At 42.9% G+C, this 24,735-nt stretch overlaps 1 protein-coding gene across 2 annotated transcripts in view; it reads left to right on the forward strand.

The window, feature by feature from the left end:
* Positions 1 to 24,735, forward strand: part of LOC135100675 (zinc finger protein Pegasus-like) — a 67,581-nt gene that overhangs the window by 14,987 nt on the left and 27,859 nt on the right. The window contains exons 4-5 of one of the 2 annotated variants that reach the window (XM_064003820.1): positions 14,281 to 14,382; positions 15,147 to 15,496. In XM_064003820.1, the coding sequence (XP_063859890.1) occupies positions 14,281 to 14,382; positions 15,147 to 15,245 (201 nt within the window). In that variant the 3' untranslated portion in view covers positions 15,246 to 15,496. Of the gene's footprint in view, positions 1 to 14,280; positions 14,383 to 15,146; positions 15,497 to 24,735 lie in introns of those variants that run through there. The other variant, XM_064003821.1, reaches the window with a different exon arrangement.

Here is a 24,735-nt window from a genome sequence, read left to right on the forward strand (position 1 = left end):
CTCTCCCCTCCTTCTCCTCCTCGTCTTCCTTTTGTTCTCCTTTTCTTTGACGTTTCTCTTTCCTTTGACCTTGCTGTCCTTTTGGCTCAAACTCATAGAAATCTGTAGTGGTAGCATAGTCACAGACAGCCTCGTTAGGGCCAGTAGGGTTGTTGCTGTCTGTTTTTCCTTGTGTATTTTGTTGTATATTCCTCTTCCTCCTCTTTCTTTCTCCTCCTCCTCCTCCTCCGCCTCCTCCTCTTCCTCGTCCTCCTCCTCCTCCTCCTCCTCATAGCGGGATGTCATTAAACCCCTCCGTATGCTGATCTCATTTCCAGCGCCGTCGCAACCCTCACCTCGCTCATGTGTGGCTCTCATGTCTCCGCAGGGCACAGCTGATATTTTTTCCGTCTGTTTCATTGTCTGGCTGGCTACCTGAGTGGCTGCCTGGGTGTCTTTGCCTATGTCTTTGTCTAGCTGAGTGTTTGGCTGGGTGTTTGGCTGGCTGGCTAGGTGTTCTGGTTGTCCCTCTGTTTGTCTTGGTGGCTGTCTGGCTGGCTGGATGGCTGTCTGTTTGGTTGTTTGCCTGTCTGTCTAGTTGGCTGTCTATATTTGTCTTTGTGTGTGTGTGTGTGTGTGTGTGTGTGTGTGTGTGTGTGTGTGTGTGTGTGTGTGTGTACATATTCTCTCTCTCTCTCTCTCTCTCCTCTCTCTCTCTCTTCCTCTCTCTCTCTCTCTCTCTCTCTCTCTCTCTCTCTCTCTCTCTCCTCTCTCTCTCTCTCTCTCTCCTCTCTCTCCTCTCTCTTTCTCTCTCTCTCTCTCTCTCTCTCTCTCTCTCTCTCTCTCTCTCTCATTTAACATCTTTTCATAAATTTCAGAAAGTAAAGAATAATCGCCTCTGTAGTGAACACTAATTAATAGTAAAAAGTTGTAAACAATAATTGTATCCAGAGCCAAGAATGATAAAATGCTTTCCATGTTATAAAATGTTCTCGTCCCTTCTTTAATATGATTTCAATTACTATGAGTCTTGTAATTTTTTTGTGTTTGTTGGGTGGTTGATATGTTCAAGAAGGGGAAGGTGTGTCTAGTTACGCCTCACTTCCTTGCACGGACTCGATAAGAAAGCGCTAACTCAGGAGATTCAATCAGACCCTTTTTTTGCTTGTTGTTGTTGTTGTTGTTGTTGTTGTTGTTGTTGTCATAATCATCGTCATCACCACAGCACACCAGTGTTATCAGAGTCCATCTGGATGCCCTTTATGTTTCGTAACATAAGTGTATACATGTTTCGTAACAAGTGCGTGGACAGGCTGACTCTAGGGTTCACGTGGGGACAGGAGATAATAAGTCCTTGGTGCCACGCCTTGACGGCAGGGAACGATGGTCTGACTCTGTGCCCTTCCTCAGAGCCCTAAATGGTGACCCGCCAGACGACGCCTCCACTCAAATCCGCTCCACCACACTAGCCACGCCCACTCTCACTTTCCCACTGTAAGGAGATATTGCTTTTTGTCTTCTTTGTATTAGTTTGTTAGATGCCAGGATATGTATTCTATTTCTTGGTAGTTATTATTCTTTCCTAATAATTAGAGTAGAATAATGATTTCTTTATCTTTTAACGAGTGAACCAAGAAATGTTTGACAAATATTTAAAGGAAATTTCATCCATCAGTTGAAAGAAGTGACGTATTCTTTATAGTACTATTATTTTTAGCCTCATAGTGAGCGCTCGGGCGTGGTGATCTCGTTAATCATAGATCCAGTCTTGCCGGAAGTTTGCCAGTTTTCGAGTTATCGCCAGGTGGCCGAAGAATAACCACATGCTTCCCATCAACGCTGTCTGACGGTGATTACATCGGGAGTTCTACAAAAGGCATCGCTCAAAAAACCTACCTGTGCCATTATGGGCTGGGCAAACGGTGACAGTTCTTCTCAACTGTGTGGAGGGCGTGGAGTTCAATGGAAGACGACACTGTGGGCCATGCGGTTAGAATAAAACCTCGCTATAATCACAGCACATCTCACAACCTGCATGACTCTGTGCGATGAGGTGGATGGCGTACTGATTGCTATTTAGGACTTGAATTAGATATTGCCAATTTCAATATGAACCAGAATTTAACATTTTTGCTCCCTCAATCCGAATTTTGTAACACATGAAGACAGATGTGAGACAGAAGTAGAACGACTGTCATGGTCTGGATCAGTAACAGAGGGGATAGGTTTAGATGCAGAATAATACATAGAAAAGTCTGTCTGTTTGTAAAAGAATTATGGTTTTAATAAGTCAACCTGCGTGCATAGTGCTCGCAGTATATCGAGCCTTGTTGGACTTATTACCATAGAGGACTTGTACTGTTGGATTTGTTATCATATCAGAATTATGTATATAAAAGCCGAAATAATGATAGATGAGTAATTTAACGGTAACGAAAATAATATTACGATAACGAAGTGAACGATGATTATGATGCGCTTGACGAAGATAACGATGCGAGTTTCCAAGATAACGATGCGATTCCAGTTTCCACGATAACGATGCGACTCCATTATAACGACACGAGTTTCCACGATAACGATGCGAGTTTCCATGATAACGATGCGAGTTTCCATGATAACGATGCGAGTTTCCATGATAACGATGCGAGTTTCCATGACAACGATGCGAGTTTCCATGATAATGATGCGAGTTTCCACGATAACGATGCGAGTTTCCATGATAACGATGCGAGTTTGCTTGATAATGATGCGAGTTTCCACGATAACGATGCGAGTTTCCATGATAACGATGCGAGTTTCCATGATAACGATGCGAGTTTCCATGATAATGATGCGAGTTTGCACGATAACAATGCAATTCGTTTCCACGATAACGATGCAATTCCAGTTTCCACGATAACGATGCAATTCCAGTTTCCACGATAACGATGCAATTTGAGTTACCACGATAACGATGCGATTGGCGACGATAATGATGCAAGCGTTAGCGTTAGCGAAACGATATTGAAGGGTACTTACCTCTATAGATACTGGGATGAACCCTTTCTCCCCTAAGAGTCCATCCCAGTCACGTGGGTGTGAGGGCAATGACGATGCAACCTTGCAGAGCCTCACACGGGTCGCCATGAGCAATGACCCACCACTCACCACACACCACTCCCAAACACTGTCATGAAGTGAGCTCTTTTCTCCCTTAAAGAACCCTCGTAGTGTCAGTGCCTGGTGCATGACGTTCAGCGTGTCCTCGTTCATGGTGAGTTTTTCAGCCTGATGTCATCATAAGCAAGGGACCCGTACACACCATTCAGTAGCCCTCATCTCCCACCCTCATCCCCCTGATGTGGAGGAAAGCCGCTGGGATAAGAAGGGATGGGCAAGTTATCAATGGAAGAGCGTCTCTGTTCATGTGAGAGACTCAGACCGAAAAACCTCGTAAGATCTGCCCACCTGAGACAGCAGTGTGGTATTGTTATCATGGAAAATTTTGCGATGGACGGGATGAATCCTAAAACTGTATATCGTGTTATTCATAAAGTTTTGAACATATTTGCTTAGCAAGTTGGAATATGCCAGCTTCCAATTTTTGTTGTCTGTTGTGTTGGATCGTTCACGTTTAAGCTTGTTATGTTTTATTTTTATTGGGACCAAATAGTGTGTACGGATTTTCCTTACATATATTTTGTTATTCTGGTGATATGTGATTTAATATATATCACGTGTTTTTGTTGCCTTCAAATGTATGTATGTATGTATGTGTGTATGTATGAACGTTTCTTTGTTTCTTTGTTCGTATCGCTTTATTTTTTACTGTTGTCTGTTACATCTATCCATCCACTTCAATTATAGACTCAAACACACACACACACACACACACACACACACACACACACACACACACACACACACACACACACACACACACACACACACACACACACACACACACACACACACACACACACACACACACACACACACACACACACACACACACACACACACACCACTACAGAAATAAAAAAAAATAATTGAGGCAGAAAAGAGAGAACGAAGGACGGACGGATGGAAGGAAGGAAGGAAGGAAGGAAGGAAGGAAGGAAGGAAGGAAGGAGAGGAGGAAGGAAGCAAGAAAGAAAACGCAGCTAACGGCCCGGTGCTTCTCCTTTACGACTGACCTGACGTGACCTGCCTTGACCTGCTCGGTGGCATGTCGATATGTTCCAAAATTCAAACTCCCCAGAGCACCCTACTAGTAATCCGTGACTCCATTCCTGCCCTCCCTCTCCTCTACTTCCTCTGCGTCCCCCTTTTTCTACTTCCTATTTCCCTTCCTATGTATTCTTCCCTTTCTCTCTCCTCTTTTCTCCTGCCTCCTTCTTCTCACTCATCTTATCTGAGTTCTATCTGAGTTCTTCCTCTTTTTCTTCTCTCTTTTTTTCTGCTTCACTTGCCTTTCCTGCCCTCTTCTTTCCTTTTTCTTCACTTTCTTCCTCCTCGTTTTCTAATGCACTTTTTTTTCCTCGTTCTTTACATTTCCTTTCACTTTTTCCCGTCTTCCTTCTTTGTTTTTCTTTCTCTTCTAGTCCCTTTTCTTTTTCCCTTTATTCTATCTTCTTTAATTTTTCCCCCCTTTTGCCTTCTTATCCTCCCTTCATCTTTTCTGCTCCTTCCTTTTCTCTTTTCTTCCTCTTTGCTGTTTTCCCTCTTTTTTTTGTCTTCCTTCCTCCCTCCCTTCACATAATTTCACCATTTTCCTCCTCTTTCCACATTTTTTGTCGTCTTTACTCCTCCCTTTCCCTATCTTCCATTATTTTTCATTCTTTCCTTGCCTCTCTCTCTCTCTCTCTCTCTCTCTCTCTCTCTCTCTCTCTCTCTCTCTCTCTCTCTCTCTCTCTCTCTTTCTCTCTCTTCCCTTCGTTTTCCCTTTCCTTCATGTCTTTCTCCATTTCCCTTCCTCTCCTTTCCTTTACATCCTGTGTTTTAGATCTTCCTCGCTTTATATCTTCTCGTTTCCCGTGTTGCTTGTCTTGCTTCTGTGCGGCGGCGTGTAAGGGACTTCTGCTTTTATTATCAATATTATTATTATTATTATTATTATTATTGTTATTATTATTATTATTATTATTATTATTCTTGTTGTTATTGTTGTTGTTGTTGTTGTTGTTGTTGTTGTTGTTGTTGTGTTGGCTACTACATATGACATAATCATCGCTACTTAACTATGCTACATATAGTATATAGTTTTTACGAATTATTATATCTCGTGCAGCAGCAAAGAACACGTCATCGCTCACTCAACACGCCTCGCCTCCGCCTGACACACGACACGTGCTATTTAACTCTTAGAATTACTCAACTAAAATTAAACTACTCCTGCACCTCAGCAGGCCTGTGCTGTAAGCATGAAGATCCTTACCAGACGGACTTGGAATCATCGGCGTCGTGATTGTTGTTGTTGTCGTTGTTGTTGTTATTGTCGTTGTTGTTGTTGTTGTTGTTGTATTATCACAACCACCACCATTGCAAGTCGTCACAGTTGCGTCTCCCTATTAGTAGCTATTTTTTTACTACTGGTTTTGCTCGTTTGATGGTGATTAGATTCCATCCCGAGGCGTACATTTTTCGTCCCTCAGACTTGGAAATTACGTAGAATACATGTGTCGGCATTTCCTGCTTACTGTAATGAGGCGACCAGGAGGAATGTGGAATACACGTGGAAGGCTGGGAACGTTGCTCGGAACATGAGAATTTCCATGTCGACAGAGAAAGACAGGAGAAACTATTGTGAATTCCATTTGTTCATTAGGATCTTGTTCTGGCATCCTTCAGAACCAAAGTAGTGGAAAGGTGAAGGTCGTGGCTACATTATTCTATCTGCATCCTCTGTTTACCTCTGGACAGATTAGCATGCCCTTGAAACTGGATCCTTTGTGTGCAACTGGAGAAGCCTGTGTGTGTGTGTGTGTGTGTGTGTGTGTGTGTGTGTGTGTGTGTGTGTGTGTGTGTGTGTGTGTGTGTGTGCTTGTGTGCAAACTGTGAATATACACATGCTCAAGGCCTTGCATACTACTACTACTACTACTACTAGTACTACTACTACTACTACTACTACAACTACTACTACTACTACTACTACTACTACTACTACTACTACAATTCCTTCTTTCTTCTTGCAACATTCTCCACCAACAGAATAATAAAAAGCAAGAAGTTTAGTATATATTCACTATTGCCTTCCGCGTCAAGTTCCTGATGGAGTTTCAACTCTGCAGATTTTTATAGATCTTTCGTACCCTACGGAGCACCGCCTTCTATCCCTCCCCTCCCTTTCGTCTTTCCCCTCCTCCCTTCTTCCTCCCTTTCCCCTCTTCCCTTAATTCTCCAGCGCTGCCTTCCTCCTTTGCTTTCATATTTACCTTTCTTCCCCTGTGCTGTCCTCTCGTCCTTCCCAAGTACATCTTTCCCTTTTCTCTCATTTGTATACACCATTCTCTCTCTCTCTCTCTCTCTCTCTCTCTCTCTCTCTCTCTCTCTCTCTCTCTCTCTCTCTCTCTCTCTCTCTCTCTCTCTCTCTCTCTCTCTCTCTCTCTCTCTCTCTCTCTCTCTCTCTCTCTCTCTCTCTCTCTCTCTCTCTCTCTCTCTCTCTCTCTCTCTCTCTCTCTCTCTCCAGCATCACATCTACCTCCCCTTCTGATTATCTTGCCTTCCTTTCTTACTTTGCCTCCTCTTCTCTCACTCCCTTCCGTCCGCCACCCGCTGTCCTCACCCCCTTTGAGCGGTCCGGACCCCACCCCTTCCCCAAGCAGTAGTTAATCCTGTGGGTACTGCGGGGGGCGGCGTTCCCTTATCCACTTAACTTCGGGTACCGGGAAAGCACTTAGCCAGAGAGAGAGAGAGAGAGAGAGAGAGAGAGAGAGGAGGGGGCGGTACGAAACTTTGATGGCTGAATGGGTACAAACGCAAAGTAAGAGCGGCTGTGTTGGGAATGGAGCAGTGGGTAGTGGAGTGGGTGGAGATGAAGGAGGACAGCAGGCGGTGGTGGGTGGAGGGAGGGAGAGGGAGCAGTGAGAGGTGGAGTAGTGGATTGACTGTATTACCTCCTCCTCCTCCTCCTTCTCCTCCTCCTCCTCCTCCTCCTCCTCCTCCTCCTCCTCCTCCTCCTCCTCCTCCTCCTCCTCTTCCTCCCCTGCCAGGTCCGGACGCCTCCATCAAGCGCTCCCTGTCGTAAACGTTTTATGAGGAGTCAACGAGTTTCCACGTCGTAAAAATCGCCTTTTCCTAACGTGAAAAATACACCCAGAAGCCTTAAACGGGGTTACGGGAGGCGACCCCCAGCCATCTATCATCACTTTTCTCCCTCCGTCCCTCCGTGCGTCTCTCCGTCTTGTCCCTGCTGTCCTTGTTCCCTGGCCTTCCCTCCCCTTCTCATCCCTTCTCTTCTCTTATCCGACCCTCTCTATTCCTCGAGAAAAAAAAAATGTATATATTATACGGGGCCCCCGAACACACACACACACACACACACACACAGTGAAAGAGAGAGAGAGAGAGAGAGAGAGAGAGAGAGAGAGAGAGAGAGAGAGAGAGAGAGAGAGAGAGAGAGAGAGAGATTCTAGGCACATTATGATTCCGTGTTGACGTTTTTTTTTTCGTCCGCAGCGGCCACAGAAGTCAAGGGGCGATTTTAGGGAATTTGCATAATTAGAACCCTTGGCTCCACTGCCTCTGCCCCCTCGCTTCCCCAATCATGTCCCCAAACCTCGCCCTTCTTCCTCCCCGCCTCTCTTCCCTGCCCTCATCCTTGTTCCCTCCCTTCGTTGGACTAATGAATCAATTCCTAAACTTGCCTGTGTTTGAACTCTTTAGGTGGCTTGTGGAAGAGGAGGAGGAGGAGGAGGAGGAGCAGGAAGAGGGGGAGGAAGAAGAAGAAGAGGAGGAGGAGGAGGAGGAGGAGCTAAAACTGCAGTCAAAATACATTTAGATGGAACAGTGGTCCATTTTATTTTACACCAATGTTTTTATTTAGATTAGTAAACTTCTGAATGATTATTTTTTAACTGTCTTCACTCAGGAAAACATGCAGGATATGCCAGATAGTGAACAGGTGTTTAGAGCAGATGAGTATGAGAAGCTGACGGATATTTCCATAACTAGGGAGATAGTGGAGCAGGAGATAGATAGGCTAAAAAAGTTCAAGTCACCAGGACCTGATGAAATATATCCCAGAGTACTGAAGAAATGTAAAAAGATTATTAGTGAGCCGTTAGTTTCTGTCTTTAGGAAATCACTGGAGTCGGGTGAGGTACCAGTAATGTGGAGGCAGGCTAATGTAGTACCCATCTTTAAGAAAGGGGATAAAACTTTAGCGTCTAATTATAGACCTGTCAGCTTAACTTCAGTTGTAGGTAAAATGTTAGAGTCAATAATAGCCAGGAACATTAGGGAACATTTAGACAAACATAACTTGATAAATCAGTCACAGCATGGCTTCACGAAGGGGAAGTCTTGCCTGACAAACTTGTTAAGTTTTTACAGTAAGGTGTACGAGGCAGTAGATAATGGTGATAGTTATGATATCTTATATCTGGACTTTAGTAAAGCATTCGACAAGGTGCCCCATCAAAGGCTCCTGAGAAAGGTTAGGGCGCACGGGATAGATGGGAAGGTGTTAGGTTGGATAGGGTCATGGCTTGGTAACAGGCGACAGAGAGTGCTAATAAACGGCTCGAAATCCGAGTGGGGTCATGTCATTAGTGGGGTGCCACAGGGATCAGTATTAGGGCCATTATTATTTCTAATATATATCAATGACTTGGATAGTGGAATTAGTAGCGATGTTAGTAAATTTGCGGATGACACAAAGATAGGTAGATTAATTAGGTCACAAGCGGATGCCATCGCCTTGCAGACAGACTTAGATAGAATGAATGAATGGACGGATAGATGGCAAATGCAATTTAATATCAATAAATGCAAAGTGCTTAGCGTAGGTAGAGGAAACCCACACAATAGGTACACATTAAACACCCAAACTCTGGTAGGTACAGGGTACGAGAAAGATTTAGGAGTTATAGTTAGCTCTGAACTCCGTCTAGGGAAACAATGCATAGAAGCCAGAAACAAGGCAAATAGGGTACTAGGATTCATTTTTAGGAGTGTTAAAAGTAGAAGGCCGGAAGTAATATTAAAGTTATACTTGGCGCTGGTCAGACCTCATCTAGACTACGCTGTGCAGTTCTGGTCCCCACATTACAGGAAAGATATAGGTCTATTAGAATCAGTACAGAGGAGAATGACTGAAAGGATTCAGGGGATGAGGAGTATTCCTTACGAAGCGAGGTTGAAGCGGTTAAATTTATATTCTCTAGAGAGACGTAGGTTAAGAGGGGACCTGATAGAAGTCTTTAAGTGGTATAAGGGTTATAACAAGGGAGATGTAAGCAAAATTCTTAGGATCAGCAACCAAGGTAGAACAAGAAATAACGGGTTCAAGCTTGAAAAATTTAGGTTTAGGAAGGAGATAGGAAAAAATTGGTTCTCAAATAGAGTGGTAGATGAGTGGAACGGACTCAGTAATCATGTAGTTAGTGCCAGGACACTAGAGAGCTTTAAGAGAAGATTAGACAAGTTTATGGATGGGGATAACAGATGGAAATAGGTAGGAGTGTTTCATACAGGGACTGCCACGTGTAAGCCTGGTCGCTTCTTGCAGCTTCCCTTATTTCTTATGTTCTTATGTTCTTATGTTCTTATTTCAGCTGTTTCTTGTTTCAGTAATGTATCATGCAACTGTCTATCCTTTCCTTTTTTTTTTTTTTCTGAGGGTAATTATTCAGTCAGTCTTTAATCCATTCATGTTCTATCACTCCTCTCACTGCTTCCTTTCTTTCTTGGTCGTCTTTTTTGCTTTCCGTTATGTTTTATCTAGGGAGCTTTAGTGTGTGTTATGTATGTATGTGTATGTTATGTATGTCGTCTGTTTTTATTTACTTTATCTTTGTCTTATTTGTTTTCTCTTCATCTTTATCTGCATGGATGGTAATCTCGTATATTTATCTATTTAGTTATACCTCTGTTGTTCCCTTTGTTTTTTTTTTTCGTAATATGTATGCATTATAAATGTAAACACACAAACTCTCTCTCTCTCTCTCTCTCTCTCTCTCTCTCTCTCTCTCTCTCTCTCTCTCTCTCTCTCTCTCTCTCTCTCTCTCTCTCTCTCTCTCTCTCTCTCTCTTTTTCTCGCTTTATTTATTTTTTTTCTTCATTCGCCTTGAGCTCTTGACATTTCCATTTTATTCTCTTTATCTTTTTACACAGTTGTTTGTTAAAGTTTTGTTATTTTTCATACCATTTCTTTTGTTCTTTTAGCCTTTCGCGTTTCATAGTGTTTTGCTTTCTTACGATGAGAACTTTAAAATATACATATAAAAGAAAATATACACTTTTCACTGGTATACACACATAAGCACTACCTGTCCCTTGCTGTCTGCCACCTGGGACGTCGCAAACAGCTCTATTTTATTTTAGTTTCACCTCAAATTTCTCTATTGTATTTCAGCGTCTGTGAATTATGTAGATGGATGCTTTGAAAGATTTATCTTGCGTGAAATAGTGCAATCACTTGCGTACGTAAAGTATTTCGACTTGAACATTTTTGAAGCATATATATATTTTTTTTAGGACTATTGTTTATTTGTTCAGATTTTTTTTCCTTTTTTTAGTTTGATTCGTTGCTCTTGTCTGTTTTGTTTGTTTGCGAGCTGAGATTGCTAACCATAACAATGTAGCTTAATAATAATAATGGAAACAATGATAATAAGAGTAACAGTAATAATAATGAGAAGAAGAATAAGAAATTGCGTGTATGTGTGTGTGTGTGTGTGTGTGTGTGTGTATGTGTGTGTGTGTGTGTCTGGACTGCCAACCCCGGGGCAAAGACGACGGGGACACCAGACATACTTACTGCAGTGTGTGAAAAGGACAGTGATCAGCCTCACTAGCCGTTGTCACCCTTACAATACCCTGCTATAGGAGGAATGATTATCTCTCCGTATTTTATCACCGTATGTCTGTCTGTGTCTGTCTGTCTGTCTGTCTGTCTGTCTGTCTGTCTTTCTGTCTGTCTGTCTGTCTGCCTGTCTGTCTGTCTGTATGTATGTATGTATGCGTGTATGTTTTTTTCTTTTTTTTTTTTCTGTTGTCTACGAGTTTACTTTCCTTGTTAGCTCCTCCACTCCCTTCTTCCCTTCCGAGCATTGCAGTCTCGTGAACAAACTCCGTATTCTTACAGGTGAACATTGGTGGCATGATTCTACGTAACCTACAAAACCTGTTGGTGACACTTACCTGAAGTTTAATTAACAACAGCTTTGTAATATTTTTATAACTTGTAGCTTTTCTCTTTCACTCCTTTTGTGTGTCTGAGTCTCTCTCTCTCTCTCTCTCTCTCTCTCTCTCTCTCTCTCTCTCTCTCTCTCTCTCTCTCTCTCTCTCTCTCTCTCTCTCCATCTTTTTCTTCTTCTTTTTCTTCTTCTTCTTCTTCTTCTTCCTTTTCCTCCTCCTCTTCTTCTTCTTCCTCTTCCTCTTGTTGTTCTTCTTCCGCCTACCTCTCCTCCTCCTCCTTCTCTTCGTCCTCCTCTCTGCGGAGTGGGCGGTAAGGCAAGGCAAGGTGGGTGGCAGGTGTGGTTTTAGTAGTCGTGGGTTGGCTCCGGGCCTCCTCACAGGCGATGCATAGGGGCATAGGGGTATAGGGGCATTGGGAGTCAGGTGGGAGGAGGACAAGTAGTGTACCCCAAGCAGTGTCCTCTCTCAGTACCCCTGCCTCGCCCTCCTGTGTCCTGCCGTCCCCGCTGGTGCCTCCTCCCCTTCCATCATTGTGAATCACTGACGGATTTATGTCATTTGGAATAGTGTCAGTTGGAGCAGTGTTGCACTTAGCGTTTTTAATTATATTTAATGGACCCTTTGTCACTGTGCTGGGACAAATAAGGAAGGCCATCTTTTATTCATCCACGCGCGTCCACTAGCGGCCGCTTGAGGAGAATGGGAAGTACTCTTTATTAATACTAAACACCCCTCCATTAGCCAGAACAAGTTGTGTTTCCTGCAGTTAAATTACTTGATTATCCACCGTGGCCCGGCTGCCTGGCTTAAATACTTGAGCCTCTAACGAGATACACGGCGGTGAGGCTCCGGCTAATACGTCCTGGCTTTGGCTATCTGTCCCCTACGCTGCCGCCATCCCAACGACCCGCCTACTATTCCCCTCACGACCCTCGCCAGTGTTTTACTTTGATGCATTTCGGAGCCTGCGAGAAAGAGGGGATCACGCGGCGCCCTTCACATTCGCGGGTTTGGTCCTTCGGCACGCCTGGCGCAGAGCAGGTGTGGGGCGGCGTTCGTGGGACGGATGCCAGGTATGAAAGCGCCTCGTATTACCGACCCGGGGGACGCAACAGGGGGTGAGGGTGTGGGGTGGGATTCTGAAATACTACTGTGCTGCCGTGATTAGCACCCGTACCTCTCCCTCCTTCTCCCTCACCCTCCTTCCTTTCTTGCCTTTTCTTTACGCATATCTTCCCTCCTTCTGACTTACCCTCACTTATCTTCCCTTCCCTTCTTCCTTACCTAACTCACTCCCTGCCTTTTCCAACCTTTCCTCACTCATTTACCCTTCATCCCCTTGCCCCCTGCCTCCGTGCCTCCCATTCTCTCCCTATCTTTGCCACACTAATCACCTACAGATGCTAATGCTCCCGGATTCAGTCATTCCGCTAGCTCTGCTTGAGTCATCCGGCTTACTTTACTTTGACTCCTCCATTCTATTATTTTCAATTTAGCTATTTTTCTTTTTCAGTTTGACTTGTTTTTATTACTTTGTCTAATGTTTTTCCCCAGGTTTTAATCCTTACTTCAGCCGTCTTTCCTTTCTTATTTTTCATAGTGTATTTAATTAATTTCATCCTTTCTCCACTCGCACTAATTGCAGGATGGTAAACAGTTACGTAAGCTCAAGGTGCATCGTTACTACATGTCATCTTTTTACACTTCATATTTTGAATTATTGCACAAGACAGTATTTTCATGTTTTGATTTTGAGTTGCAATATTTTTATTATGCTAAGTAAACTTGTAGTATTCAGACTGAGGAATCATCTTTGATCTCACTTTTATCCTGTTTCGTTTGAACTTTCCTAGAAAATATATATTTCTTCATGTCGAATTAGAGTAAGTGCGGTGAGGGAGACAGTTATCTAATGTTTCATGACTTATAGCTCTGTACAAAAGCTTAAGAGAGAGCTGCTGACAGAAAGGTACAAGAACATCAAGACAAAGGACCATGCACATTGAGGTTTGACGGAAGGAACGGAGAAAGGAGGTACCCGGAAAAAAAAAAAATTAAAGGAAAATAAAATAATGATGCGAGAACACGAAATGACACAGCAGTCGGATCACTTGGAAAGATCAAATGCCAAACAGGTCACTTCTATCTACGCTCTGATCAACAGCAGTGATAGATAAAGAAGACGCCAGACAGGGGAGTAATTAAAGAGATGCATTGGTGTGTGTGGTCAGAGTATTACTGGACGCCGAATCGGTCACCTCACAGAATGAATCGATTAAGCTCCTTTGCGGCGGCCGTGGCACAACTCCCCCTGAAGAGGAATGAACTGGTTATACGCTTCTCAACATCGGTGGGGACATACCTGGTAGCTTAATGATGGTCAAGGTCCAATGAATCTCTCTGACACCAGCCTGGCAGAGAGAGAGAGAGAGAGAGAGAGAGAGAGAGAGAGAGAGAGAGAGAGAGAGAGAGAGAGAGAGAGAGAGAGAGAGAGAGAGAGGAATCTGTGTCTGAGTGAGTTTACCGTTGAAGAGACATAAATGAAGAGAATTGCCACATTACATCTGCGGACTATCCATTCGTACCTGCGGACTGGGAGCTTTTGTTGACGCAGTCTGTTGTTTTGAACTTTGTACGTCTGCAAGATAACCTGGTGATTATCGGTTGAGTGATAGTCTACACTCACATTGTGGTTGCCTGAATATTATTGTAAGTGATAATAATAATAATAATAATAATAATAATAATAATAATAATAATAATAATAATAATAATGATAATTATAATAATAATGATAATAATAACAGGAGGTAATACTATGTTTACAGTCACCTGCCCTGAGTACCAACCGCCCCAGTACCAAGTGTCTAGCTCCTGTAATACTGTATTAGTATTCGTAGTGAAGGCAGAAATTTATTTTAAAGCAATGCAATACTAACTTGTCTTACACTGCAGGACGCGCCAGCAGCAGAGCCACCAACACACCTACCTCTCCACGCCACGTCACGACCTGGTCAGCGCAAACCCCTGCCACCCTCGCCTCCACTGCCGCCGCAGGTAAATATCTGTTGTTTTCCACGCTCTCATTTATACATTAGTCATCGTTTCTAAGCCTTCCAAAGGGTTTATTTTTTATTTTTTTACTTTCCTGTAAGCTGTTATAACTACATTCTTCCTTCTTAACGTTACCGCTGTATCTTTTGTTTTATATATATATATATATATATATATATATATATATATATATATATATATATATATATATATATATATATATATATATATATATATATTTTTTTTTTTTTTTTTTACGTATCATCTTATTCTGGAGTCCTGTTGTTGTCTGCTCCACTGGTAGTGGTTCTTTTTCTGTCTTATTTGAAAATCTTAACCTATCTCCTTATATGTAGGAAGCTGTCTCACTCACTGCACTTAGTCTAATTCGACATGGAGAAATAAATATTTTTAGAAAAGCTCAAACGAAACAGGCTAAAAATGAGATTAGAGTAAGATGATTCCTCAGTATATGTATACGTATGTGTATGATAAAAAAAAGCGGAAGCAGAACTGTAGAGGCATTATTTTAAATATTAGTACAAAATTATGCCTCTCCCATTTAGATTTTCCTGTGATCTTTCTTACTTCTTGGTTTATCATAACCACTCATGAGAATTCATGAGTTCCCGCTGCTTGACATACTCTTAGCACAGATAATATTTACTACCTTTATATTTAGACAGTATTTGTAAGTTTTATATGAATATAGTATATAGAGAACTTGTATTTAAATTATAGGCTACAAGTATTCTCTTGTCCCACAGCGACATGAAAAGGCAACAGATCAAGAGAAGAGAAGAAAGATTAACGTTGAGCTTGCAGCACCCTCTTGCCGCCATTTATCTATTATGATCCATTGGTAGCTCTTGGCATCGCCTTGACAATACTTATATTCATAATTTCCAAACCGAAGACCATACGGAAAGATTTCATAGATTATCATCAACTATGGAATGAAGACGTGTGAATACTACTAATAATGAACAACGTGTGTGTGTGTGTGTGTGTGTGTGTGTGTGTGTGTGTGTGCGCGCCTACTGAATAGTATAAGTGTTCCCTGCAAACTTGATCAACCACCTCGTGCTGACAGCCAAAAAAACATCGAGGCAACCCACTCCTCCTTTCTTCCTCGTCCTTCTTTCTTCTTCCCGCTAACCCGTGAAGGTGATACTTGCCTACGTGGGTGACTGACCGCAGGTGATGTGTATTGAGATTCATAGGGACTCCTGCCGATGTGGGGGTGATGTTAGCTGCTGTGGTGGCGGTGGTTGAGTAGTTTTGGTTCCTTCTGCTGGTGGTAATGTTGCTGGCAGTCTCCACGCACACAAAGGAAGGCGCGGAAGGAGGGCGTGTGACGAGGTAACAGCCACCCTCCTACTGAGCTCGAATGTTACGTTCTCCTTCCCTGCCACTCCTTCACGCCCATCAACTGCTTCCCTTTCCCTCCTCTCACCTTCAATTATCCTCCTGTCATCAGCCCCATGAATCCTTCTTCTTCTTCTTCTTCTTCTTCTTCTTCCTCTTCCCCTTCTCCTTTGTCTTCGTCTTCGTCTTCGTCTTCGTCCTCGTCCTCGTCCTCGTCCTCGTCCTCCTCCTCCTCCTCCTCCTCCTCCTCCTCCTCCTCCTCCTCCTCCTCCTCCTCCTCCTCCTCCTCCTCCTCCTCCTCCTCCTCCTCCTCCTCCTCTTCTTAGTATGGTTCAGCAAGTTGGTTGTAAATTGGCCATAACGCCGCCATTCTTCATCTCGTTTATGGTTTATTGTTATGTGATCAAAATTGTAATGTACTTAGAAATTTATCTCTTCATCTGCATGAATTTGTGTGTCTGCTCATGCGGATATGGAGATGGGGCAGGAGGGGCGGGCCAAGCATGACGGAGGATGTGGTGGTGAGTTGGAGGGACTGGAAGGGAGGGTGGAAGCGGAGATGGAAATGTGGGGCAAAGGTATGGAGGGAAGGATGGAGGGAGGGAGACGGATGGTATGGGAAGGAAGGAATGAAGAATGGAAGAGAAGGGGGAGGAGCTTGTTGGGTGGGTTGGGTACTGAAACCTTATGTGGTGGTGAATGTCATGGGAAGGGAAGGAAGGAAGGTAGGTGGCTTGGGTAGGTGGATGGGGAGATGGTGAATGGGTATGGATGGGAATCTTGTTTAAATATCTGAGCATTGGCTGTGTTATTAACCCTCTTACTGGGATACGAAACAATTAACAGCACTGCAAGTAATGCATGAAATCTTTATAAACATCTACAAGAAAGAAGAGGATGAAAAATAACAGATTTTGCAATTTCTACCCATCTTAAAGATTGCAATTGGCCGTAAAACAAGTAAAAATGTCTCAAAGTGATTAGTAATTCAGGAAAGATGTATCAAGTTGAAGCCAAAAGGTTAATGTGCCTGCTCAGTCTGCTTGCTGTTTTTCTATTTATTTATTTATGCTATTTATTTATTTATTTAGATATTTTTTTCCACAGCTATGACTTTTGTGTACAGTACTCGTATTTAGCGTTGCTTTCTATGATTACCCTCCAAGAAAATGGTCAACTGACAACGAAAGATTACTTGCATTAAAAAATTGATCTTATTTTAGGGGAATATCGTGAGCTGTGCGTGGAATGACGGGGAATGTTAACTCCTTGTCCTCTTGGAAGCTGATAATGTTGATTTGATTCGGTAATGGAAATGCTATTCAAGTTACTTTTCCTTCCGGCTCCATATCTTTAATCGTATTCTTGTTAAATAATTGGATTGAATGCCATTGTTGTTGTTGGTGGTGGTGGTGGTGATGGTGGTGGTGGTTGCGGTGTTGGCGGTTAAGGGGGAGGTAATAATACTTGAGAGAGAGAGAGAGAGAGAGAGAGAGAGAGAGAGAGAGAGAGAGAGAGAGAGAGAGAGAGAGAGAGAGAGAGAGAGAGTTTATCTATCTCTTATCTATCAGTCAATCAGTTTATCTATTTATCCGTCTGTCTATCTGTCTGTCTATAAATTTCCCTAGCTCATCTATTCATCTTTCTATCTACCTGTCTATCTGCCTGTCTATTTATCTATCTGTCTATCTATCTATCTATCTATCTATATATCTATCTATCTATCTATTTATCTGCTTCTCTCTCTCTCTCTCTCTCTCTCTCTCTCTCTCTCTCTCTCTCTCTCTCTCTCTCTCTCTCTCTCTCTCTCTCTCTCTCTCTCTCTCTCTGTCTGTCTGTCTGTCTGTCTGTCTGTCTCTCTCTCTCTCTCTCTCTCTCTCTCTCTCTCTCTCTCTCTCTCTCTCTCTCTCTCTCTCTCTCTCTCTCTCTCTCTGTCTGTCTGTCTGTCTGTCTGTCTGTCTGTCTGTCTGTCTGTCTGTCTGTCTCTCTCTCTCTCTCTCTCTCTCTCTCTCTCTCTCTCTCTCTCTCTCTCTCTCTCTCTCTCTCTCTCTCTCTCTCTCTCTCTCTCTCTCTCTCTCTCTCTCTCTCTCTCTCTCTCTCTCTCTCTCTCTCTCTCTCTCTCTCTCTCTCTCTCTCTCTCTCTCTCTCTCTCTCTCTCTCTCTCTCTCTCTCTCTCTCTCTCTCTCTCTCTCTCTCTCTCTCTCTCTCTCTCTCTCCTGTATCAGCTAATGACTCCTGACAATAACTGCTTTCCGTGCCTGGGCTTCTAATGCAGGCAGCAAGGAGGAAGAGGAGGAGGAGGAGGAGGAGGAGGAGGAGGAGGAGGAGGAGGAGGAGGAGGAGGAGGAGGAGGAATACAAAGGGATACAAAGGAAAGCCAAACAGCAACAGACCTTTTGGTCCTTGCAAGGCTGTTTGGTAACTACTTCTAACTAGCTACAGTGAAGAGAGACAGGACAGCATAGCAGAAGGCTCCTCCCCACCCACCACTCCCTCCAGCTTGCGCTGGCATGGAAATAGTTGGGAAAAGTACCATGCAGTATGGAAAAACTGACATGGAAATTTTCATAGGAAAGGATGAAAGGAAGTTCTACCCTACGGTGAACTCTATGCGCCTATCTGAAAGTTAATACAAGTTATATTAAAAATGGTGTCTGTTGAATAAGAGTTTAATAGTGAATTTAGTAATTATTCGGACAAGAAGAGAGCTTGTTGGGGATTTGCTTTTAAATATTTGTCTATTTTATTTTTGAATGATTCAATAGTATTGCTGTTTACAATTTCGGCAGGAAGTTTATTCCATATATTTACTATACGATTAAAGAAGAAATGTTTGGCCTCGTGGGATTCAAAACGTTTGGGTATAGTCTTGAATCCATTATTTCTTGTTAGGTTAGAATGATCAATGGTAAAATATTTATGTGCATCAATGTTACTATATCCTTTGAAAATTTTGAACACTTCAATTTGGTCTCCTCTTATCCTGCGCTTTGTTAAACTAAATAGGTTTAGTTCTTCCAGCCGTTCCTCATACGGCTTATTGCGCAATCTTGGAATCATCTTTGTGACTCTGCGCTGTATCTTCTCTAGTTTTTTCAATGTCTTTTTTGTAGTATGGTGACCAGAACTGTACACAGTATTCTAGATGAGGGCGCACCAGTGAGTTATATAAGGCAAGTATAACCTTTTCTGATTTAAATTCAAAGGTTCTTCCAATGAACCCTACTAATTTATTTGCCGTCTTTACTGTTTCTGTGCAGTGTTGACTCGGCTTTAGGTCGTTTGACACAACGACACCAAGATTTTTTTCTTTATCAGCACTTGACAGTGGCATGTTATTCATTACATATCTCGCCTGAACATTGTTGCTTCCGATATGTAGAATTTTGCACTTTTCTATATTGAATCTCATCTGCCATTTTTCTGCCCAGCTTGTTAGTTTATTGAGGTCACACTGCAGTTCCTGCCATTGTGACACAGACGTAACTCTACTTGTTATTTTGGTGTCGTCTGCAAATTTACTTATTTTGCAGTTTATCCCTTCATCAATATCATTTATGTACATTATGAAGAGTACTGGTCCTAATACAGAGCCTTGAGGAACGCCGCTATTTACCTTATGCCACTCTGATTCTTTTCCATTTATTACAACACGCTGTTTTCTGTCAGAGAGCCAGTCTCTCAGCCCATTTCAGGGTGTTTCCGGCAATGCCGTGAGCTTTTACTTTACTGATGAGTCTCTTATGGGGAACAGTGTCGAAAGCTTTCTGGAAATCAAGGTAGATAATATCAACCGCTTTTGTCTCGTCATACGAGTTAAATACTTCATAAAAGAAGTCTAGTAAGTTTGTTAAGCAGGAGCGCTTGGTTCTGAAACCGTGTTGCGAATCCTTTATGATTTTATTTTCTTCTAAATATTTAACAATTTTATCTCTAATTATTGTTTCCATCAGCTTACACACTACTGAAGTGAGACTGATCGGCCTGTAATTGGCTGGGAGAGATTTATTTCCTTTTTTAAAGATTGGCGTGACATTTGATAGTTTCCATTCGTGGGGAACTTTACCCGCTAGCAAAGTTTTATTGAATAAAATTGTAAGCGGTTTCACGAGCTCATTTCTCGCTTCTTTAAGAAGCCTGGGTGATATCTTGTCTGGCCCGGGTGTTTTGTTTACGTTCATGCTCTTTGTGACTGAGAGGATTTCACTTTCTGTGATGGTGAAGTCTGGCAGCGTGGTGCCTCGTGACTGAGGCGTGGGGGTCGGCAGACTGCCCTGAACATCCTCAGTCGTGAAGACGGTTGAAAAGTACTCGTTCAGGGTATTCGCCATGTCTGTTTCGCTTGTTATTTGTTTACCATTTTCTGTTATTAATGGACCAATCGTTGATGTTACGACCCTTTTTGCTTTTACATAACTGTAAAATTCTTTTGGGTTCGTTTTACATGAGTTCGCGATCTGAGCTTCGACAGATTTTTTGCTGCATTTGATCAGCTTTTTAGTTTTTCTACGTAATCCTGTCGTGCTCTAGTTTATCATCATTATTTTGTGTTAGTATGTATTTGTGGTACGCATTTTTCTTAGCCAGAAGGCAGCATCTAATTTCATTGTTCCACCATTTCGGTTTGGTGTTTTTTACCTTCCGTCTGTTTCGTTGCGGTACACACAAAAACGTAGTTTCTTTTAACTTTTTAGCAAAGACTTCCCATGCATTGTTTATGTCTGGTGTTTCCAGCAGTTCATTCCAGTCTATGGATGCAAGCTGCATGCGAAGTCTCTCAAAGTTAGCACGCCGATAGTCTGGCACTTTTTCTTTACTTTCGCTTACTTTAGCTTTGTCAAAATTTATGGTGAAAAGTAAGCTACGATGATCGCTGGAACTCAGTTCTGGTCCAATTTTTAGGTCTTTTACTGACTCTTCACCAGGTGTTAAAACAATATCTAGGATATTGTTACCTCTCGTCGGATGCATGACGTGCTGGTGGAGGGAGCTTTCAAGGATACTCCCGTAGAGATGCTGGCCTGTGTGAGCCGTCAGTGGTTCACCCCCACCTCGTGACTGGAAGATTAAAGTCCCCCATAATTATGCAATTATTAACGCAGCAAATGTCCGCGATAAGGTCATAAAGTTTTTCGTCTGTAGCGGGTGATTGGGCTGGAGGACGATAGACGAGACCTAATGTTATTTTACGAGATTTATTTTCTAACTGGATGAAAGTGACGTCTATATTAGCAATGGTTGGGATCGGGAGTAAACGAGGATGAAGATTACTTTTTACGTAAAACATAACACCGCCTCCCGCACGGTGAGTTCTCTCGCAGCTAAAAAATGGTGTAGCCAGGGAGTGAGTACTCAGCTAAGTAATCCCTGCTTGATGAATTTATCCACGTTTCCGTGACGCCTATGATGTCGTAGTTTTCAAGATAAATAAGAGCTTGCAGCTCGTTTAATTTGTGTGTGTGTGTGTGTGTGTGTGTGTGTGTGTGTGTGTGTGTGTGTTCATCTGTCTGTTATTGTGCCTCTCTCTCTCTCTCTCTCTCTCTCTCTCTCTCTCTCTCTCTCTCTCTCTCTCTCTCTCTCTCTCTCTCTCTCTCTCTCTCTCTCTCTCTCTCTCTCTCTCTCTCTCTCTCTCTCTCTCTCTCTCTCATCAAGTAGCTCTGATTGTCATGCCTCACACCTAACTGCCCTCCCCTCCCCACTCCACACACACACTACTTCGTCATTGAAACTCATTGCTATTTGTACCATGGAACACCTGCACACACACACACACACACACACACACACACACACACACACACACACACACACACACACACACACACACACACACACACACACACACACACACAGGCGCATAAATAAATAGAACATGGTATATGTAGCCGTGTCAGCATTAGTATTACGTACGTACTACAGCCACATGTAGGGTAGGGAGTTAGTTAGTGTACATAAACTTAAATACTCATACGTACGCACAGGTATTGCATTGCCAAGCATGTTTGCAGTACTGAAATTGATATAAAGCTGCGCCAAAGAGTGATGTCACCAAGTCCAGTGATCTTTATGTCTGATAATCGATTAGAAGTTGATACATGGACTAATGAAATGGGTTATATGAAAAGTTCAGGAAAGACCAAGAAGAGGGAGGAAGATTAGACAAATTCATGAATGGTGATGATAGGTATTAATAGGCAGGTATTCGTATGTTTCGTACAGGGATTGCCATGTGTCGGGCTGATGGCTTTTTGCAGCTTCTCTTATTTTCTTCTTAACTGAGGAAGAGGATGCGATAGATGAAGGTGGCTGTCAGATACAAAATTTATATTTAGAACATTTTATGGAATGTGACAATATTAATTCAAGTACTTTAAGTGGGCATGCTTTGTGTGAAGATAGCTTATTGTAAAAATAAGGTCTCCCAAGGGAAAGCTGATTTCTTGCTGCTGCTCCTGCTGCTTGCTTCTGCATTGTGTCCTATTGCACGTAACGAATGCTTACAATAGAAACAAACAATGAGTGAAAAAAAAAAAAGGTTCCATGTCATGCCCAAAAATCTTTGTATTTATCTCCACTCACACACACACACACACACACACACACACACACACACACACACACACACACACACACACACACACACACACACACACACACACACACACACACACACACACAACAGGAAATGTTGACAAGTTTCCATATGCTTTTGTTTCATCAAGTCAAATTTCTGTTGAATACTCATACGTACGCACAGGTATTGCATTGCCAAGCATGTTTGCAATACTGAAATTGATATAAAGCTGCGCCAAAGAGTGATGTCACCAAGTCCAGTGGGCCATGTCCAGTGAGTCCATGTTATCAAGTCCATGTTATCAAGTGAGTGATGTCACCAAGTCCAGTGAGGGGCCATGTTATCGTTTTAAACAAAGAGCGATGATACTACGGAAACGGGATGTTGTGGCCTGGCCCTGGATGCTTATCTTGCCTCGTGTTGAAATCACCGCATGTGTTCTGATGTTTTCCCGCTGTGTGTGTGTGTGTGTGTGTGTGTGTGTGTGTGTGTGTGTGTGTGAAAAACGCGTCTAGGTGTGGTAGTGTGCGGCGTGGGGGGGTGGGGGTGGCGGTCCGCGTGTGTGAGGTGGAACACAAACCTCTGATCTCTCCTAAATATTGTGGTGTGTGTCCAAGCATTAAAATTGGCTTTGCGTGCAAGGAAATCTAAAGATAGAGGAAGTGTTTTATTGTGTTTCGAGCTCCAAACTCATGCAGATTCATCCGTGGTTTGTAAACAAGAACACTACTCGAGAGACTCGAATAATCTGAGGACGCACCTTCGACACTTAAGGCGGTAAGCTCGATCTGCAGGAAAAGGCTCAGCTACACTCGCATGCCTCACCACTTGCTTCCTCGTTCAGAAAGGAACCTCCTTCCGGTGCACTGGCATTCGGAACCCATGGTGAGTGTCATTGCCCGATTCGAGAGTCTACTGATGCTTCTACTAAAAGGAAAGTGTGAGCCAATCAGTGACGTGTCAGAACACATTGAGGTGAATCGTGGTGACTCTCATGAGGTATGCAAATGCTTAGTTTTATTTTTTTTCTGTTCTTGGATCAAAATATATGCCAAAAAAACTATAGAAAAAGAAGTTCCAAAAAAAAATTGAGAATTACGACGATCTCATATTTTGACATCTGGTACTTTTTGTATACTAATTTTATTTATTTATTTTGGATCTTGTATTACACGAAAGAGTCATACAGGGAAGTCTTGTTTTCGAGGCGCTATTAGGAGAATGTTGGGGGTACTGGGTACTGGCTGCACGGTATGGAAAGAGGGATCTGCCACATTCTTGAAGTTTTTGGTCTCCTGAAGTTCGGAGGTACATAAAATAAAAATATTTCTTTACATATGAAAGGAGCTGACCAAGAGTACAAAAAAAAAAAGAAAATCTGGCCTCGGTAACAGAGCAATTCTTTCTGCTGACATCTATTTTTACTCATCTCTTAACCAGAAACTTTTTCAAAAAATAGAAAGTGTTGCTAATCTATGCTTCTTTGCGTTAAGATGGAGAGTGTGTGGGCTGTTTGATTGAGAGCTAGAGAAAAGAACTCGAAAGTGCTGAGTTTTTCCGTCAAGTTGTAAAGAGTGTGTTTAGTTAGGCGACACAAAGGCAACCTGAGTGACGGGCCCCTGATATACACCGCAATTCCCGCCGACAACTGCCAGCCATTATCCTCGAATTAGATCTTGTCTGCCGTCTGTGGCGAGTATTAGTGACGCGGAAGCACTCCAGGCACTCCAAATGATGCCAGTGAATAACCTAAGTACCAATAATTTCTTGGCTCACACATCGCCCGCTGCTTTTATCGCAGCGGGAACCCCCCACCAACGCGCTTGTGAGAAGACGCGGCAGGACGATGAACCGCCGTCTGATACGCAGTTGTTCCCTAGCTGACGAGAGAGAGAGAGAGAGAGAGAGGAGAGAGAGAGAGAGAGAGAGAGAGAGAGAGAGAGAGAGAGAGACGCAGTTGTTCCCTAGCTGACGAGAAAGAGAGAGAGAGAGAGAGAGAGAGAGAGACGCAGTTGTTCCCTAGCTGACGAGAAAGAGAGAGAGAGAGAGAGAGAGAGAGAGAGAGAGAGAGAGAGAGAGAGAGAGAGAGAGAGAGAGAGAGAGAGAGAGAGAGGGGAGAGAGAGACCCTGAGAGAGAGAGAGTGTGTGTGTATGGAGGTTGAGAGAGAAAAGAAATAGCAATGGCGTTACGAAGTTTCCAAAGTATCAAGATCGATGTAGTTCTTGAGCTGTCTGATGATACGATTTTTAGGGAGGAGAAACTCTTGTAATATAAGATCGAAAAACAAAGGAATAGCAAGCTGCTGGAAGTAAGTCGTCGAACTGCGCCTCTGCGAAGGATACAGAATGCCAAGCCCTCAGTTATTTAATGTCATTTTTTCGATGCACAGGTGAAATGCCAGTCTTCTATTAAC

Source organism: Scylla paramamosain, chromosome 5 (genome assembly GCF_035594125.1).
Source record: "Scylla paramamosain isolate STU-SP2022 chromosome 5, ASM3559412v1, whole genome shotgun sequence".
NCBI lineage: Eukaryota > Metazoa > Arthropoda > Malacostraca > Decapoda > Portunidae > Scylla > Scylla paramamosain.